The following is a 19,693-nucleotide window of genomic DNA, read 5'->3' as shown; positions in this document are numbered from 1 at the left end:
TTTGTGTGAGCTTGCTTTCGCATCATCTCGAACTGTAAGTCAAGTGTGTAGTAAGGAGCCTGGCCTTCATCTTCATTCATGAAGTCTGTTCTGATACTGAGTCATCGTCTTCGTTGAACATTCCGACTGTTTATTTTTTATATGTCCCGCCTGCTTACATATCTGTCTACGTGTTTTTTTGGGTCTTGATCTGGTTAGAGGAATTCAAATTGCCAGGTAATAATAAAAACCATTTAATAAAAAAGGCCGCCTCCGTTCGCACAGTTGTATTCACATTACTATTACTGCTAATAACTGATTTCCTCTATTCGTAGTAGTAGTAGTAGTAGTACTGCGAATAATGATTTCTTCTATTCGTAGTAGTACTGTGAATAGTAGATAGCGTTTGTATTCACCATTCGCAGTAGTACTGCAAATCCTAGTCATTTCAGTTTCAGTTCAGTTATTATAAGTTATTTGCAGTAGTAGTTAGTAGTGCTGCAAATGCGGGTTTGTTCTGTATTTGCAGTAGTAGTCGCCTACGAGCCTAGATTAGATAGAGCTTTATTGTATAAAGGATAAAGGATTGGGTACAAAATTAAATAAACTATATTATTATTTTTTAAAAATTATTATTTTATTAAAAGTAAAAGTTTTAAAAAAATTCTTCCTATTATTACTATTATTAATAATATTATTATTTTGCGTTTCGTTGACGATGATGATGTGTCTGTTGTTGTGTAGTGGTGGTGGTGGTGATGATGTAGTAGTAGTAATGATGACTATATAAGTTAAGGATGATGGTGATGTAATGGTGGTGGCGGTCACTGTAGTTTTTATAACATATATGGTAGTTGTGGTAGTGGTAGTAATGATGTTGATGTGATAGTTGTAGGAGTGGCGGTGGTAATGATGATGACGAGGAGGATGATGATATAAAGGTGGTGGTGTTGGTTGCTCTAGTTTTTATAACGATGTGAAGTTGCTGTGTTAGTAATGATGATGTGGTGGTGGCTGTAGTAGTAGAGGTAGTTTACTAATGGTAACTTCTATTATTTACAGGAGCACTGAGATATGGGTCATGAGCAATGGTGAGGGAGAGAGAGAGATTCCTGGAACTTTATAAAATATATTTAACTGTAAATAATACAATAAACGGGGATGGCACTATTCTCATTAAAGTAATCTGACAGATAAACTAATAAGATTTCAAGATGTGAACGAATGATCAAGTCTGAGAGGTGGGGATGGGGAAATTTTCATGGATTGGATTGGATAGCAAAAACAAAACAAAACACGATCTTGTCAAGTTTCAGACTTGAAGAAAAAGTTGCAACGTTCAAAATCTCAATTCTAAGTCATACAAAATGTTTCAATCATCCCTCCTTTTCTTTCCTTCTCAAACTAACACACTCTCATCTAACTATAATTCATTCAACAACATGCCATTTTGAACAGAAAATACACTGTTGTGTTCAGTGAGGGGACTAAAACTAATTTTCAGAGATGGGAGAGAGCTTCTACTATTGCGAATAGTATTCTGCCGCGAAATCACTAATCGCAGTACCACTGCGAATAAGCACTTCCTAATAGAAAAATAGGTAGCAAACTAGAGAGGTGGGCCGGTGGAACCGGCATTTGCTCCTTTAAGTTGTCCACTATACCTTTAGATATCGTCAAAAGATGTTTAGATTTGAAGATGCACTTGTTTTCTATTTTGAAAAAAAACGTTCAGTACTAGACAATCTTTGATGAATTTCAAAAGTGATGTTTGAAATTATTTAGTAAATTTTCATGATTCATTCCTCGCGAAATTGTTCATGCCAATTATCATTCAATGGATGTCGTCATAAAAAGACCAGTTTTTAAAAAAAGTTTCTTTAGAAAAATATTGTGGAAGAAGTCACTAGATTAGCAATTTGGTGCATGAAATGATTTTGCCTAAGTGCAGTAAAAATTTGTGCGCGAAATTTATTCCGTAGCAGCTGCGAGACTCTGTGTTGTGTGTGTGTGTGTGTCTCTCTCTCTCTCTCTATATATATATATATATTTTGATGCCTCTCCATTTTTTTTTTTTTTGGGAGTGCCTATCTATGTTTACCGTTGCATTACAAGCAATGTATGGATCTTGCTGTCTTGAGCGCGTGTGTTTTTTTACCCATCATCCAGATGACCTTTGTTTCGGGTCTCAGCTGCCATTTTGTTTTTTGAATATTGAAAGGTAGTGCAAAGCAGTATTCATTTTTTGTTGTTGTTTATTTTGTTCTATTAGGGTTAGCTCGAGGTTGGAGGATTTTTTTTCTATTAGGGTTAGTTATAGGTCTTAGTAAATGTGCTAGGGTATTTGTTTTTCCTATTACAGGCCTGTAAATCTTCTGACAATTCTCGGATTTCCAACAGTACAATTCTGCTTGATAAATTCTGTTAAGTGCTGACATTACAAAAAAAATGAAAAATAAAATTCATAATGTCAAAAGACGGAACAAACACAATAAAAGAGTTTTATTTTGTGCCTCGAAAAAATGTTTTTATTCCGTTTCGTCCACCAGCTTAAAAAAAAAATGTCAAAGACAAAACAAACAAGTCATTCCATCTTGTCACCATCTGCACACTCCGCTGGACATGGCTGTATTCACTGTCTACTGCCTTCTATGCCACAGGGGAGAGAGAGAGGGGTGACAGTGTCTTGTTGTGTTGCAAGTCGTCGAATGCATAGTCAGCAACCAACTAACACACACAGGGTCGTTTCTCTCTATTTTGCTTCCAACACACACACATTTTTCTGGTTGACTATCTCCGATCCTATGCTTTCTTTGTTTCCATTTGAAAGTCAGATCAAATGTTGAATGCGAAATATATATTTTTCTTCGAAAGATGATTGACTGCTCTCAGCGGAAGTTTTCTTTCCTCACGACTGTGATTGTTTAAATTTTTCTCTTTTTCCTCCTTCACACATGCCCGCACTTTCTTCTTCTTCTTCTTCTTCTTCTTCTTCTTCTTCTTCTTCTTCTTCTTCTTCTTCTTCTTCTTCTTCTTCTTCTTCTTCTTCTTCTTCTTCTTCTTCTTCTTCTTTTGTAAGAATTAATCTAAATAAATGAAAGAATCAGCTTAAAAATTTAACATAGACTGGAACGAAGAAGCAACTTCTCATGTCAAGCACTAGGACATCCTTCAAAAAGTTAGGAATTTTTCTCTTCCTTTAATTTTACAACTAACTCAGACCTGGGATCAGTAATGTGTGTACTCTCTCAAATAGTTGGGATTTTTTTTTTTTTTGGTACCATAAAATAAGGACCTGCTTATTGTATGAGAAATTAGTTGGGGAAAGTGACATGATTTCGACTTGTCAGTTATGTGCCATATCTGTGTTGTGTTTATTAAGTAATCCATATTTTTGTCCTGTTGGTCGATTTTCGCATGTTCAAAAAGTTCAGAAAAGTTTTTCATTAACCATTTACAGGCCTGCTATTGGGGTTTAAAGGTACTAGGTTTTATTTGAGGGAATATTTGGGTTGTTTCCCTTAGCACGATGAGCTTACGGAAGGCCTCTCTAATTTTTTTTGAGCCCGATTTTGGCTGTGAACTGCACTGTTAGTGGTAAAGGCAGGCTGATCTGGCAAGCGTCGTCAATAAAAACCTGACTATCTGTCGTTAATGTCTTGGGCACTGTTCAGGGGTTGATGTCCCTGATGAAAGGGTGGCCATCTTTTTCTGAACTGGTTCCAATCCGGGTGTCAACATGAGCTCTATCGGGTTGGCTCTTATATTAGGTACTTGGGTAAAAAAATAAAATTGGATTGAGCTCAGTGATATCTATTTCATTATAAAGTTCTTTTCAACACAAATCTAATGACTAATGATACTTAAATTTTGAAAATCATACAAGCAGAAGAAAAGTTGTATATTAATTTAAAGACTGAAAAATGTACTCCTATTTGCCTTTGATATTTACTGACAGACTTTGTGACCTGAAGTTGTTTCATTTCCAGTAGTGACCACCGTTTGGATTTCAAAACTGGCCTAAAATGAACGCTGACATTTGAGTAAGAAATTTTTTGGAATGAGTTCAGGGATGCGAGATAAATCTTTGCCCTGAATTTAATTTTATTAAAAAGTTAAGATGTTAAATGAGTGCCCTAACAGGAATTTTGATTTACAAGTTTCTGATATTTTAAATTATTCAAAGCTAAATTATAAATTGGGATTGATTTAAACATAAACAGCATCAAACGATTGGGTAATTCCTCCCGAAGAAAATAAACAAAAGATCAATGGAGTTATTTTTTTTTTAGAAAAATCGGGTCACAGCCACTAGACCATTTATCAGCTCACTGTTGGAGTGCCAAATGGACGTTTACCAAAGTACCTATTATAATATAGCCAAATCAAGAATAAATGTAATAATGATAATATGATGAAATTATTATAACAATGACTTACTCACATTAAACGCGATACCATTGAAAGAGATGAAGCAGTATTTTGTTGAAAGCTTGCTCGTTTGTTTTCCAGCGGTGATAATTTTCTGCAGATCTGCAGAATTCCGGGATCTTGGAATTTTCTCCGGAATTTTCAGCTGATTTTGCTGTGTCAAAAATTTTCCTTTAAGGTCATGTGGTTAATCCGTGACAAAATCACCATTATGTCCTGTGTCATAGTCATATTTTGACACCTTTGCTCAGTTGCATGAATTTTGATGACACTCTTATTTTTATGGTCTAGACAAACTGGTGCCAGGTGTCAAAATTGAGGAGACAAGGCAATTGATGGTCGAAAAGGAAGGGGTGGGGAAGGGGTAAATGGGTCTTAGGTTTTATTTGTAAGTAGGTCAAGAGTGATATTACAGTTATAGGTAGTTTAAAAAGATAGTTATTATAACTTCCTCCTTTTTAGATAAAAAGCCCCATCAATTAAACTACTCTCTCTCTCTCTCTCTCTCTCTCTCTCTCTCTCTCTCTTTCTCTCTCTCTCTCTCTTTCTCTCTCTCTCTCTCTTTCTCTCTCTCTCTCTTTCTCTCTCTCTCTCTCTCTCTCTCTCTCTCTCTCTCTCTCTCTTTCTCTTTCTCTTTCTCTCTTTCTATCTTTCCCTTATCCATATATCTCTCTCAAATATTCTTCTATCGATCTTCATGTCAACATCCTCATTTCTGCCACCTCAACTTTTTTATCTTGTTTCTTAATGTAGCTGCTGTCTCTAGTCCATATAACATTGCTGGTCTAACAACCGTTGTATATATTTTCCCCTTCAGCTTCAGGATATTCGTTTGTCACACATAACTCCAGTTACCTTCCTCCAATTATTCCAGCCTGCCTGTATCCTCTTCTTAACCTCCATCTCATTGCCCCCATCTCCTTGAACAATTGTGAGCAAGTATCTGAGCAAAGACCTTATTATTTGCAGTGGGCTACTTGTCAAGCTTCTTTAAACTCTTTATTATTGTAACAAGCGCTATGTCTGTTCACTTAAAAGCATTGCAAAGGAGAGAGAGATAGAGAAAGAGAGCACTTTGTATCTAAGAATTGAAAAAAAAAATCTAGTTATTCCCTCTGGCACTAGGGCCAGAGGTCATCAGATATCTCATTATTTATTTGTTCAATCACACTCAACTTTCAATTATCCGAACCATCCCCCCTCACACGCTCCTAACTGTGTCTATGTTTTTGAATAAGTGTGTCAGATTGTTCTAAAAATCTCTTAAATTCATATAATTTTCAAGTAGAATCCTCTCTCTCTCTCTCTCTCTCTCTCTCTCTCTCTCTCTCTCTCTCTCTCTCTCTCTCTCTCTCTCTCTCTCTCTCTCTCTCTCTCTCTCTCTCTCTCTCTCTCTCTCTCTCTCTCTCTCTCTCTCTCTCTCTCTCTCTCTCTCTCTCTTTTTTTTTATCTTTCTCTTTCTTTTCTTCCCTTCCCCTATCCTATACACACTCTTTTTATCATGAGGTTTATCTGATTAAAGTGAAATTTAAGTTAGATGAATGACCTGTAACCGACATAGGAAACAAAGAGATTTTCAGACTTATTTCAAATTCAATCTCTATTTTTCTTTCTTGGAAATGATTATGTTTTCCAATTTATTTAAAGTAAAGTAGCATTATGAATTGTTTTGTGGAATAGATAAATACAATTACATTGTATAAAATACTTATTAGAATTTAAGTGTTATCTTATGCTTGGAATCTAGAAAGCAGCAAGCTCCTTTAATGTGACAGTTTCATATATGTCACCTCCAACTTCGAAATGGTGTTAGTTTTATGTTTGGATGTTTTAGATACTAAAAATTGAAATTATCGTCAAGAAAATGGAAGTTTATAGTTTCTTAAACAAAAATTCCTCATTTCTGGTAGAATTAATTATGACACCCACCTTTTGGCAACTGGTTCACTACAACATAATTCCGTTTGAGGTGATTGGTGACATATCAATTAAATTTCTCTTATTTTATTTGGGGTCGTGGATAGCTCATACGGTAGAGTCAGGATCTACCCGGCCATGTGTTGTTGTTGTACCAGTAAGGTCACGGGTTCGAGCCCCCATCACCGCCGCAAAGTTTTTATTCTCTGTTGTCTTCTGGCACTTTCCTATTCACTTATTTCTTTATATTTCCAGGAAGTCAACATGTCACTGTTACGAAAATTTGGAGAATTTTGGAAAGGTATGGTGCAACCTCCTCCCACTGGGGATGGTGGTGTTTTTGAAGGAAGCATTATCCCAGACTCAACCATAGTAATTGAAGAGCAAGAGAAGTTGATATCCCTTCGGCAAGATCTTATCAGCTGTCTGGCAACAAACAATGACCCGAGTGATATCATCAAGGATCTCATTGAGATTCAGACTGATGACTTTGCCATAAAATACGCTTTGCTTAATGTTAAGCAACTTCTTGGCATCAATAATCAGGTGAGACTGAATTCAAGGGAATATAGTTCTTTAGTAAAATTAATTTCTTTGCCTTTTAACTTTATATCTTGTTTTGCGGTAGTAGTGGTCCTTCAGAAATTTGTAGCAGTTTATCTGGGTTCTATGACGTCAAATGAACAGTACTAATTCTTTATTACCTGAAGAGACCCAGCTCCCCTGTCACTCCTAGGAGAAAGAGGCCATTAGACTTTACTGTGGACAGATCCTTTGGCTTGTGAGACGTGTGCTCCATCTGTGAGCTGTTTGGACTTCCATATAATTGTTAATTAATTTTGTTTTGAGATACAAAAGTATAACAGATTTCATTCGCTTAGACCTTCCCATTGTGGGTCGTACTCTCTGATTGGCTCCTCTATCCCTTTCTATTTTTCTTTTTCTTTCTAATCGCTTTCTGGTCCAGTTTTGAAGTATTTATTAGACACATTAATTTTATCAAGGACATCTGATCCTATGTCATAATGTTTTTAGATCACATGACTATTCCTGTGGTTAGTTTCTGTTTGTCCAAAGGATAGGGGAGGTTGTGTTCTAATTACAGGCCTGTAAATCTTCCGACAGTGCGATTTTGCTTGATAGATTCTGTTAAGTTTAAGTGTTGATATTTTTTAAAAAATTTAAAATTGAAAGTAAAAACCAAACATACAAAAAAGGAAATAATAGAGTTTTATTTCGTGCCTCGAAAAAATTAGTTTTTATTCAATTTCGAACGACTTAATAAAAAAAAAAAGAAACTGTTCTCTTCCTTTCATTTTACAACTAACCCAGACCTGTTACCAGATATATATGTTCTCTCTGAAATAATTGGGATGTTTTTTTTGGATACCATAAAATAAGGACCTGTTTAGTTTTTATAATAAATGAGTTGGGGAAAGTGACAGGATTTGACTAGTCAATTGACGTGTCGTATGTGTTGTGTTGTGTTTATGAATAAATCCGTATTTTTGTCCTAATGGTCTATTTTCGTGTGTTCAAAAAGTTCCGACAATTTTTTCACCAACCGTTTACAGGCCTGTAATTATAAGCTTTTAAAAAATGATTTTATTGATAATGGCGCTTCCACAGTTAATATTTTTTTCTTTGTTTATTTTTGGATATACGATATTTTGATCTCTTAGTCAAGTTAGTCCAGCCCCTTGTTTTATTAATATTTTAAGTAAATTTTTTAATACTCGATTGAATCATTCCCTTTATTTTTATTTTTACTCTTTTTTGAGCATGCATAATGTGGTCGTAGCTTAACTCTTTTTATATTTATGATTTTAGTGAATGATGATTAAAGGAGACATTTTTTTTCTTTCTCATTTGATCTGAGATCTTGTTAGATCAGGGCTTTAATTGAATTCAAGTTCCAATAAAATATGATTTTATTCAATTATGAATGATGCTTTTTATTTGAATTTGATTTGTATATTGAGAACATAGAGTAGGATTAAAGTTATTATTTAAAAAAAACAAACTATTTATGTTATTCATGGCAGACGTGATAATTTCACTATATATCTCTAGTAGTTAAAAAAACACGCTTTTATTATTGAATGGAAAGGTGAGATATATAGATAATTACTCTCAAATCTTTTAACCACTTCCCCCCTCCACCTCTCTCTCTCTCTCTCTCTCTCTCTCTCTCTCTCTCTCTCTCTCTCTCTCTCTCTCTCTCTCTCTCTCTCTCTCTCTCTCTCTCTCTCTCTTTTTTTTTTTTTTCTTTCTTTTCTTTTATTTTTTAATTTGACAAGTTGTAAAGATTGTTAAGGAAAATGCAAAATTCATTGGGTTTCACAGTTTTTGACAAATTGGATGTCATTTTAATCTACAACTGTTTATTTTAACCATCTTCAAAAAAAAGAAAATACTTTCAGTAGATTAAATGGATGCTTTTTTTTCTTTTTGTTTCCAGAGTGTGAAAAGTCTCCAGAATATTGTCTCGGGTCTTTCGATGATTTCCAAGTATGCTCAGCTTTTACTGCGAAAGAAGGACCAGCAGAGATCCATTCCATTGAGTAATCCACATGTTCAGAGTAAAATCCTGCCTATGAATGTGAGTGTTGTAAAACTGCTGTGTGATAAATTTTAATCGTATTTATTTTGATGATTTAACCAGTCAAAAATATTCTTTATTTACATTTTGGTTTGCATCAATTGTGTATAGCAGATTATTTGTAATCAGCCTGATAATATCGGTTGCTCTTTTTTTCTTTTTGAATGTGCACATTGACGGTAATACTACATTGACTGAGTCTGTTGGCCATTATGAAGGAGACAAGTGGACAGTTAATAAAAATTGGCCTCAAGAGCCATGAGGTCCATGGAGCCGGAGTTTATCCTAGTTTATATATCGTGACAATAGCAATTGCTTGCTACCCTTTGGAAAGGAGGCTAGTCTATTGTAAATTACTTTCCACCAGATCTAACAGACCCAGCTACCCAACCACTGCTCTGTGGACAAGGGAAAAAATCTCGATTTCATGATCCCTTTGGGTGTGAAGCAAGTGCTCTACCAACTGAGCTATCGGGGACCCCCCTGAACAGTTAATGATAAGTTATTAGTTAAATTTCATCCATGCTAACTGAATCCAGGACTGCCAGATGATCGCGGAACCGCGAAAATTCGCGGTTGAAAGCGGTTTCACGATTTTCGAGGCCATTAAAAAAAAATAGCGACTTTTTTTCTCCCAAAAATTAACGGGCGACATTATGGTTAGAAAAGAGCTCATTTACGATGAATGAGTAGAGATATGTAGATAATATTAATATGGGGCAGTGAATGGTTACTTTTTGAGGATTGGTGGGGCCTTTGAAATTGACATTGCTTAGTTTGTTTAATGTATTTCTTCTGCAAAGTAATCCCTCTACCTACTTTGCACTCTCTTGTTTAATGAATGTATTGTACAAAAATATTTACTAAATTGTTTATATTGAAATGCTAATTTATAAAGAGTAACATTTTTATGCTAATGAGTAAGATAAAAAAGCTGAAACTCAATTACTTTGGGCACCTGAAAAGACACGACACACTAGAGAGAGATGTACTGGAGGGCATGGCGGAGGGCAAAAGAGGCAGAGGAAGACCACAAAGAAGATGGCAACAGGATATACAGGAATGGCTCAACAACGGCGTGACGGAATGTGGCAGATGGGCACAAGACAGAGACTTCTTCCGAAGGACTGAGTGGGAGGCTACGTCCAAGTGATATGCCACAGAGAGAGATAGAGAGAGAACATTTTTATGTACCTTACTTCAAAATTCAGTTTTCATAGTGATTTCTGAAATTCAAGAGACACCCCGTTTGGTTGTTGGAGCGGATTTTTTCAAACCTTCCTGGCAGCCCTGGAATCTCACAATGCTCTTGCTTCATTGTGCTCCATTTAATCCTCTAGTTGGTCTGTATCCAGACCTGTCGGTTTTATACAGATTTACCAGCTATACATACACATGTTTTTACAAAGTCTGAATTTATGCCTAAAATTAAGCCTGGACTTCTTTCAAACTCCCATTAAATCATGATGTATTCAGACATGACATTTTTCACTCAAGAGAGCAGTAACTGGTTTGCATGGTTGTAATTGCTCTCTCTCTCTCTCTTTGAAAACTATGATATGAAGTCATGGGATTGTAATATCAGCATTGAGGTTAACTAGATCAATTATTTATGCTACAGAAAAATACTCAGAATATCATGGACTGAAAAACAAACAAAGAAGTCCTGAGAAGGATCGGAATAAAATCACCAATTCTTCTTAAAGAAATTGAAACTGAATTATTTTGGCCACACGACTCGCCACGAATCATTAGAAAAGCACATTCTGCAGACAAGGGTAGACGGCAAGAGAGGAAGAGGTAGACCAACAAGAAGCTGGGAACAAGATATATGTGAATGGCTGGGAATGACAGCAACTCAAGCAAGTAGACTGGCGGAAAGCCGTAATCTGTTTCGCAAGAAAGTTCGGGAAGCAACGTCCTACGCAGGATCAGCTGACTAGATGATGATGATTCAGACATGACATTTTTCACTCAAGAGAGCAGTAACTGGTTTGCATGGTTGTAATTGCTCGCTCTCTCTCTCTCTCTCTCTCTTTGAAAACTATGATATGAAGTCATGGGATTGTAATATCAACATTGAGGTTAACTAGATCAATTATTTATCTCATATCTTCTCTTCCCCCCCCCCCCCCCCCCCCCCCCTCACTCCAGGGAAACATGGACATCCTTGCCCAGCTTGGCTACAGTAATCAGACGGAGGTCACAATCAGTTTTCCTAATGGTACATCCCCTGATGAGAACATCATTGTCAATCTCTTAGCTGACATGCTGCTGTTTAAAGCAGAGATGAAATACTACCTGAGTGGTTCTCATATCTGTCCGCACCAGATTGATGTTATGTTACCACCTCATACTCTGTAAGTCTTTAAAAAGTTTTACTTATTCTTAGGGGAATTATTATTGTGTGGACTTTTTCTCATTGTTGCATGTTTGCTAAGACATATGCTGTGTATTCTGCTTTGCAAAAGGAAAAGCAGTGGTATGTGGGGCTATGTGGTCTAGTGGTATGACACTCGCTTTCGGACCAGAAGGTCCTGGATTTGAGTCTCGCTCGGCGCATAGTTGAGCCCTTGGAAAAGGCTCTTTACTCACTTTCTCTCATCGTACTCAGGTGTAAAATGAGTACCTGGCGTTAACAGGGTTGTCTCTGTTCGAAAAAATTGTAATATCGCCTAACAGGCATCATGTCCCATCCTACATGTTAAGAGTTGCTGTTGGCCCGGGACCCCTTGTAAAGCACTTTGAGCACATTTAGTGGATATTGGATATAAATGCTCTAGTTTTTGTATTAGGACGTTTCTTTTCCAAAGTAGTCCACAGCAAATGCCTGTTTCTTGTTTTTTACCAATAAATCAAAATACAGGCCTTCAAGCTTTCCAAGATGTAACGAGGCATTCCTGATATTTTGCTATTTTCTCTGGTTTATCTTGTATCTTGATATTTTCGTGATTTTTATCAAACTCACCATTGCATCTACTATTACATCTTCTTGAATCTCTGCATTGTTTTTCCGTTGTCTGGATTATGTTTCTTAAAAATCAATTAGAAAACGGTAGGGGCTGCCTGAAGCCGGTGATTGTGAAAATACTAACGAAAGAGTGAAAATGGAGAGGCTTCATATGGGAACAAAACAGACAATGGACGTTTCGGGTACAAACCCTTCGTCGGCACAACAATACACCAATTAATGTGGAAAACAAATAAAATAAAATGCATTTAGTAAATATTGTGCTGTAAAAAAGGTCATGTTTTTTGTAATGGATATTACGAAGGATAAGGTCCACTATCTTGAGCCTCTTTTATATTTTTTTGGTGTTGTCTCAAATCAATTTGAAAAATCTTTTGAACGCTTCATTGAGCTTCACTGATTCCTTCACCTCTGTTTTTCCTATGGAATGTTTTCAACTACAGGAGAATGTCTTGTTTCATAGAGTTTTACAATATGAACTCTCAACGCCTCAATCTGATATGTATGTCTTCAAAAAGGAAGAGTGAATTTTAAAGTTAAAAATTAGATTGAACATGTGAGATTTTAGATTTTTACTCTAGACTTTTTCTCCTTAATGAAACAAATAGATTGAATCAAAGTCCAATATTATTGGCTCTAATTGACCTGTAGGCATTTGAATCTATTGTTCATGATAACATTTTGAGGAGAGTTTCATATTTCATTTTCTTTTAAATATTTTTTTTAAATTGTCTTATTTTCAACATTTTTACATTTTTTTTTTCAGTGAGGAGCTCCACAGAGGAGATTCTTGTGGGCCAGAAACTCTTGATATGTCCATGCAATCCGAAGTTTCAGACAATTCAAAGGTAACATTTCAAATTTTTCACATTTTTTCTAACATTTTTTGTTGTTGAAATTTTAAACTTTATAATTTTTTAATCGTTTCCCAAATTTCATTTAATTTTTATTTTGATGTTGCATGAATAGGTTACTGTTGTTTGTACCTTTCTTCATTTTTTAATACTTTTTTGTGTTGTTGGAATTTTTCACATTTTTTCAAACTTTGTTTTTTGGGTTGAAATTTTTATATACTTCATTCAGACTGATTTAGACTTCATAATTTTAAAATCGTTTCCTAACTTTCGTAAAAAATTTTTTTTGATGTTGCATGAATAGGTTACTGTTGTTTGTACCTTTCTTCATTTTTTTTTTTTCTGGTTCTACAATGTGAGTTTGTGGTTTAATGAAAATAATTTAAAAATTTTTTTCTTTCTCTGCTTTATCTGTCACAGTGATGTATTTGTATGGTTTTTGGCTCTCAGTGCAACTTCTTTTAGATTAGGTTTGGAGGTTCATCAGACACTTTGGTAGTTTTTCCTCACGAAATGCATTTTACATACTTTTTTCTCTATCCAACCATCTGGGATTGCTTTGCCATAAGACTAGTATCTTATCTAGAGGGTAGCAAACAATTATTACTGTCCATTGATGCTACATAAACGGGGATTAACTTTGGCTTTGTGTATTCTGTAACTCCAAAGGGCAGATTCTTAATTGTGGCACAGTCATACACCAGTTTTACATATAAATATGTGTTGGACAAAACAATTAAGATTAAAGAAAAATTTAAGTATTTAACTCTTTCAGCGTGATTGGCTGCACTGTACAGCCAGTAAGACTTTCATTCTAATAATGATTGGCTACACAGTGTTTCCTGTGTTTTCAAAAATAAAAAATTACAGTATTTCACACATTATTTCACATGATTCTTGCATAACATGATGTAAGACATATAAACTGTTCACATAAAATCTCTATTCGATGAATTGATCCATATATGACATATGGATTTTGTAGTATTTATGGGGTCGCTATTGCCTTTTTTCTAATGCCTATGCATTGTCAACGACTTAAAAAATTGCTCGTGCGATAATATCGTTAATTCAACTCCAATTTTATAGTTATGTGGTAGTATAGTAAAATTTAGGCAGAACTCTCAAGTCAACAATTGTCAAAAATCATACAGTTCACTCCACTTATATGATACACATTCCCGAAAAAACTGAATTTTTTCTGTATATTCTCTCTGCTTAATCGCACACCATCTCCACTTAATCGCAACTCCTTGATTGCAGTGACAACTCAACAGCCATATGAAATCAACGACGCTGTTCCCGTTCCACACAACTTTCCGGCTGAAGCATTCGATCAATTCTTTACAATGGGCAACAATATACCCATGAGCGGTGAACTAACATCTCAGGAGCTACTGAGCTCTATTCAGCCACACAAAAGACAATGCCTGGATAATGAAGATGAGGATGAGTCATTGGAATGTGACAAACCAACCCTGACAAACACTGAAAAACTTGACATGGTGGACAAACAATGCTGCTAAATATAAGAATAACACTTGACAGATGATCTACATCGGTGGGATTGGAGACAAAGGTTTATAAACAGTTTGCACAGAATAGAAAGCAATCAACGCTTCACGATTATTGTTCTTACAAGCACATTTTGTTGTCTGTAAAATATAAAACAAAGCAACAAAAAAGAAAAAAGAATAAATAAATAAAAATTAAGAAACAAACATCCTAATGAGGCTTTGTCTTGAATTAGACGATCCCAAGCCTGTAGCAAACCCAGAAGTGAAGGTCCTACATGAATTGCACATGAAAGCTGGGGTTTAGATGCTATTATTAGCTTCTCCGCTTAATGGACACGCTTAGCCGAATTCCCGAAGGTGTGCGATTAAATAGAGTCGACTGTAATTGTTTTCATTTGACTCAAATTTTATAGATGTCGACCTTTTTGATTGATTTATGTCAAGTGGTCTTGGGCCTTTTTTTTTTTTCCTGAAAAATACAGATGGCTTCAGTTGCAAACTGTTTTACAAATTTCTAATGATATAAAGGTCCAATGGTAATTAATTTTTTTTTGTCACATGTCAAAATAAAACATTTTGATTAGATTATTTTAACATTGTGTGATTGAAGAGGGGTGTTGACTTAAAATTAGAAAACTCATATTCTTGAATGATTTGCAACTGAAGTGATTTATATATTAATTTAAACGTTTAATTACTATTTTATCAATTTGTAGATTTTCAAGTAAACAATAACATTCATCTGTTTATAATGGCTAGTATTCTCTCAGGCCACCCAATTTTCTCAACTTTTGTCTAATTATTTTCACTGTGTTATTTTAAAAAGAAAATATTTTTTTCATTAACAAATCCGTTCAGATTTGACTTCTAATAAGTTTGCTCCAAGTGAAAAATCTTATCTAGGCCAGATGAGACATGAACCATTTGTGCTCATCACATAGATAATTAAAACTGTGCCCATTTTGCATATTTTTATAACTTGTTGATATTACCCGGACCAGGATGTTAACAGATACTTTGCTTAGTTGTTCTTTCACTTCAGCAAACCCCCCCCCCCCCCCCCTCGCTATTTGCTTGCTTCTTTTTGTTTTATTGTTGTGCATCAATTCACTATTGTATTTTTTCTCACAAGGTATTTTAAAGTTTTTGTTGATGTTTGTGTTAGTTTCCCCTTTTTGTTTTTAATCATCAATGTCAGAACTCTAATGATAGCAGTCCTTACTACTCTGCTGTGTCGGGCAACGGTACTAGAACTTCATCTGAGTTTTCACCTAAGGAAGGAGCTCTGTCAGAAAAGGATGATGAAATTGCTGAAGCCAAAGTCACCCATTTGGATAAGGTGAATTGAAGGAATGCAAGAGATTTTTTTTAAAAATTGTCTTCATTATTATAGAAGTTTGTTTTTAAATTTTTTTTTTTTTTTATATTAAATTTTTTATTAAAAAAAAATAATTTTTAACTCTGAAATTCCCATTATATAATGCATCACCACTATATTATTCACCACTGTTAACACATTTGCCTTGCACCTGTGCATGCTCCACATTTTTTCATCCTGATATTTGTCAAATGAATCTTAGGTTAGAATTAGCTTGATTGTTTATATGTGTTTGACATCAAGATAAAAAACCAGTGTGTTTTGTATCGAAACTTTCAAACCATAAGTTACCAGTCAATAGAAAACATCTGTTTCACTATGATAATAAATATGAGTTTCCAGTTTTATGCAGACAATATATTGTCAAATCTTTAAGTCAGCAGCCTACGACCATTTACATCTTTTAATTGAAAGTTTCCAATCTTGCTTTGTTAAATTGAAAGCTTGGATGGAACTGAACAGACTAAAACTTAATGATAGTAAAACTTGAATAATATTTATCGCTAGACCAGCAATTTTTAAAAAAATGTAGAGTGTGAATCAATTGTTTTAGGAAATAGTGTAATTGAAGCTGTTAAGGTTGTTCAAAATTTGGGTGTATCTATTGATTCAGATTTGTCTTTTACCAGCCAAGTAAATCATATTGTAAGGTTAATGTACGTGGAAATGAGAAGAGTATGTAGTGTTAGACATCTCATTTCAAGAGAAATCTCAGCCTTAGATAATAAGTTAATTCTCTAATCCTGTCAAAGCTAGATTATTGCAATTCTCTCCTCTCTTCAATAAATAAAGACAAAATAAAATCCCTTTAGGTAGCCCAGGACGATGCTGCCAAGCTTATTTATAGAAAGAGTAGAAATCAGTCTGTGTCGGTTTTGCTAAGAGAACACAGCTGGATTCCCTTAAGAAACGTATAGAATATAAGATCTGTACTATTGTTTTTAAATCACTGCACTCTGATTGTCCTGGATACATTAATGACATGCTTAAATTCTACGTCTCAGCCAGAAATATAAGTCTGATAATCACATTCTTGTGAAGCCAAACATGACTCATAAAATTGGCGAGCATGTGTTTGAATATTCGACCCTCAACAATTAACAACTTGGATGGAGAGAGCAGCTATACTCATCGAGGTTTTAAAAAATCTGTGGCTGAATCACACAATTCTCAGCAAGCGTCAATCCGACTGCGGGGCTTACTACTACTACTACTACTACTACTATATGGAACTCCCTTCCAAGATATATCAGAGACAGTAATGATGCAGAATTATTTAAAAAACATCTTAAAGTGTTTCTTTTTAATATGTAGCACTGTAGAATTATATTGCTTTGTTTCATACTGCATGTTTGAGTGAAAGTTGTCACAATACTGTTAAGCGCTATATAAAAAAAACATTATTATTATTATTATTATTATTATTATTATTATTATTATTATTATTATTATTATTATTATTATTATTATTATTATTATTATTATTATTATTATTATTATTATTATTATTATTATTAGTATTATTATTATTATTATTATTATTATTATTATTATTATTATTATTATTATTATTATAATTATTATAATTATTATTATTATTATTATTATGAGTTATTGGCACACAGTGCCTGCCATTGTCTTCTGCATAGACAAATAAATATGACATTACAGATATGATTTGATATAATTTTCGAATTATATGTGTACTCTGAACTAGAATTATAATATGTTTAAAAATTAACAAAATACCTCCCAAGGGATTTTTCTGTCTCAAAACACTCCCTCGGCTGATCTGCTTTTATTGTTTGTTTTTTTAGTTGTTAGTGTTTTCTTTTTTTTGTTTGTTTTTTGTTGTAAAAAAATTTAATGTGTTGTGAGGTAGGATTTTAGTCACAAAAATTTCCTCGTTGCATATTTTGTCCTCTTTTGAACTATTATATTCATTTTAGCTTAATGATTTCTATATTCCTCATCTCCTTTGCAGCTTAGTATTAATTTCTGTACTCTTGTACTTCGTCCACGTAACAACAATATGACTAATTTCATTCATTGTATCCTGCAACATTTTTAGAAATGACAAATTTTTTAGGCTTTTAACTGGAAGACTGCAATTTTTTTTATATCAGTGACGGCTGAAGCAGTGCATGAGGGGTATTCTTCTCGTCATTTTCATAATGGACTGCAGTTGTTTACCAATGTTTACCAAATCTGTCCTGCATTCTCTCACCGATCTCTTTCACATCTTATGTGACCTCGTTGGCACATTAAGATATAGACTAGATTAAAACTAATCTTTGATCAAAGACAAATTGAGTGGACGTGTTGACTCAATCACAAAGCTGGGTATTCAATTTCATTTTAATTATCATTATTATTATTATTATTAGTATTATTATTATTATTATTATTATTATTATTATTATTATTATTATTATTATTATTATTATTATTATTATTATTATTATTATTATTATTATTATATATTCTTTTTATTTTATTTATTTTAGCATTCAAGTTGCATTTGATATATTATGCAATACGTTTATTGTCTTGTTTGCTAATTCCAGGAGGGCGCTGAGAAAATTGTCACTATGCAAGACTATGCAGTTGGAGAGAAAGGTGGATCGGAAACAACTAGCCTGAAAACACCTTCCAGTGGTTTCAAAATTGGTAGGTTGTTGCCTTTAGCCTTTTAACACCAGGGATAAGATTCATTTTACTAAGAGAGCAGATATAGGAGTGCAACTCCTGAGACTTTTTCGAAGCTCAAATTGCATTTAACACTCCTGTCAACTGTTCCAGTTTCTCTAAGACCGTCCTGGCATTTAGATTTTGGTAAAATGACACTTTACCAACGAATAATTTAATTCTTACTCATTTTTCTACATCTTATCCCTAAATGTCCTGTTGTTTTCTATTGAGTTGAATTTAGCACTTATATCATACACTTTACATTCTGCTTAAAGCAGTTTTACAGGTATTTTATTGGTAGGTCTAGTATTATTATGTCGTCGTTGAGGCGAGTTTCTAGTAAAGTATCCCTCATTTCAGTCGGTAAAGGATAACGAGTCTGATTTGTGCAGTAGCTCTTTTGTTGGAAATGGTTAAGTGGTCAGATGTGATGTCGAGTCAAAGTTAAAATAAGATTTAGAAATTCTACAGCAAATCATATTTTGTCGTGAGAGATACACAAGACATCAATAATTATGAAATTAAAGAATTCTAGATATGATCATGTTTTTTTCTTCTGTTTATCCTGGTTGAATGATGATGAATAATAGAAAAAAAGAAGAAGAAGAAGAATTAAAGTTCAACACTGCTTGCTACCTCAGCGTGGTTCAGCGGTACAGTCTTTGCTTTGTACCCAAAAGGTACAGAGTTCGACTTCCTGCCTCGTTGTGGGACCTTGAGCAAGTCACCTCACCCTAGCTCACGTTGCAGCGCTGCACTGCGGCTGACACCTGGGTTATTCCAGTCTTCCCTTGGAATAGACCCTCAAGACAAATTTCCCCTTGGGGGTGAATAAAGGGAATTTTTTTTATTTAAAAAAATTTATTTACTTTGTGTTGGACAGTGAGGTGACGACATTTGCTAAGTTGTAGTCCTATATTCCAGTTGTCCATATTCAAACTCTCTTGCTGGGTCACTCATTACTTTCTCCATTACCCAGTCAATTACTATGAAGAAGATAGACTGTAAGATCACACATCACTGACTGGCTCAGGATTTCTACACGGAAATACTTGCTGCCCAGCATTGATTATTTGCTTACATGCTTAACTCCCAATTTACTGTCAGGATGATTCTTGTTGATGTCACTCATTTGTTAAGGTATCTAAATTTAACCCACCATCAAAACGTTATTATGTCAGTTGACTTAGGTGTTAAAACTTGAATTTATTGACATGACGTGAAACTTAGGTCTATTATCGATTTACGTTAGAGAATGAATAAATTTATCACATTGCAAAAACTCAAAAAAAATAGTATTTCCTAGCTCATGTTTCTGGGTCCAATTCAACCCGACATAATACCATTTTGAGA

The 19,693-nt window shown here is 34.5% G+C and overlaps 1 protein-coding gene across 7 annotated transcripts in view; it reads left to right on the top strand.

Annotated features, from left to right (window-relative positions):
• The window catches only part of LOC144976869 (uncharacterized), a 54,603-nt gene that overhangs the window by 405 nt on the left and 34,505 nt on the right, over positions 1-19,693 (top strand). For 2 of the 7 annotated variants that reach the window (XM_078921405.1, XM_078921407.1), the window contains exons 1-7: positions 1-216; positions 6,583-6,873; positions 8,789-8,929; positions 11,084-11,289; positions 12,667-12,748; positions 15,470-15,610; positions 18,217-18,319. The exon at positions 1-216 is cut by the window's left edge. In XM_078921405.1, coding sequence (XP_078777531.1) covers positions 6,592-6,873; positions 8,789-8,929; positions 11,084-11,289; positions 12,667-12,748; positions 15,470-15,610; positions 18,217-18,319 — 955 coding nt within the window. In that variant the 5' untranslated portion in view covers positions 1-216; positions 6,583-6,591. The remainder of the gene's footprint in view (positions 217-6,582; positions 6,874-8,788; positions 8,930-11,083; positions 11,290-12,666; positions 12,749-15,469; positions 15,611-18,216; positions 18,320-19,693) is intronic. The other 5 variants (XM_078921406.1, XM_078921404.1, XM_078921408.1 and 2 more) reach the window with 3 other exon arrangements.

This window comes from Berghia stephanieae, chromosome 7 (assembly GCF_034508935.2).
Source record: "Berghia stephanieae isolate SIO BIC M18660-M18661 chromosome 7, UCSD_Bste_1.3, whole genome shotgun sequence".
Classification (NCBI taxonomy): domain Eukaryota; kingdom Metazoa; phylum Mollusca; class Gastropoda; order Nudibranchia; family Aeolidiidae; genus Berghia; species Berghia stephanieae.
This window is presented reverse-complemented; position numbering and strand designations above follow the sequence as displayed.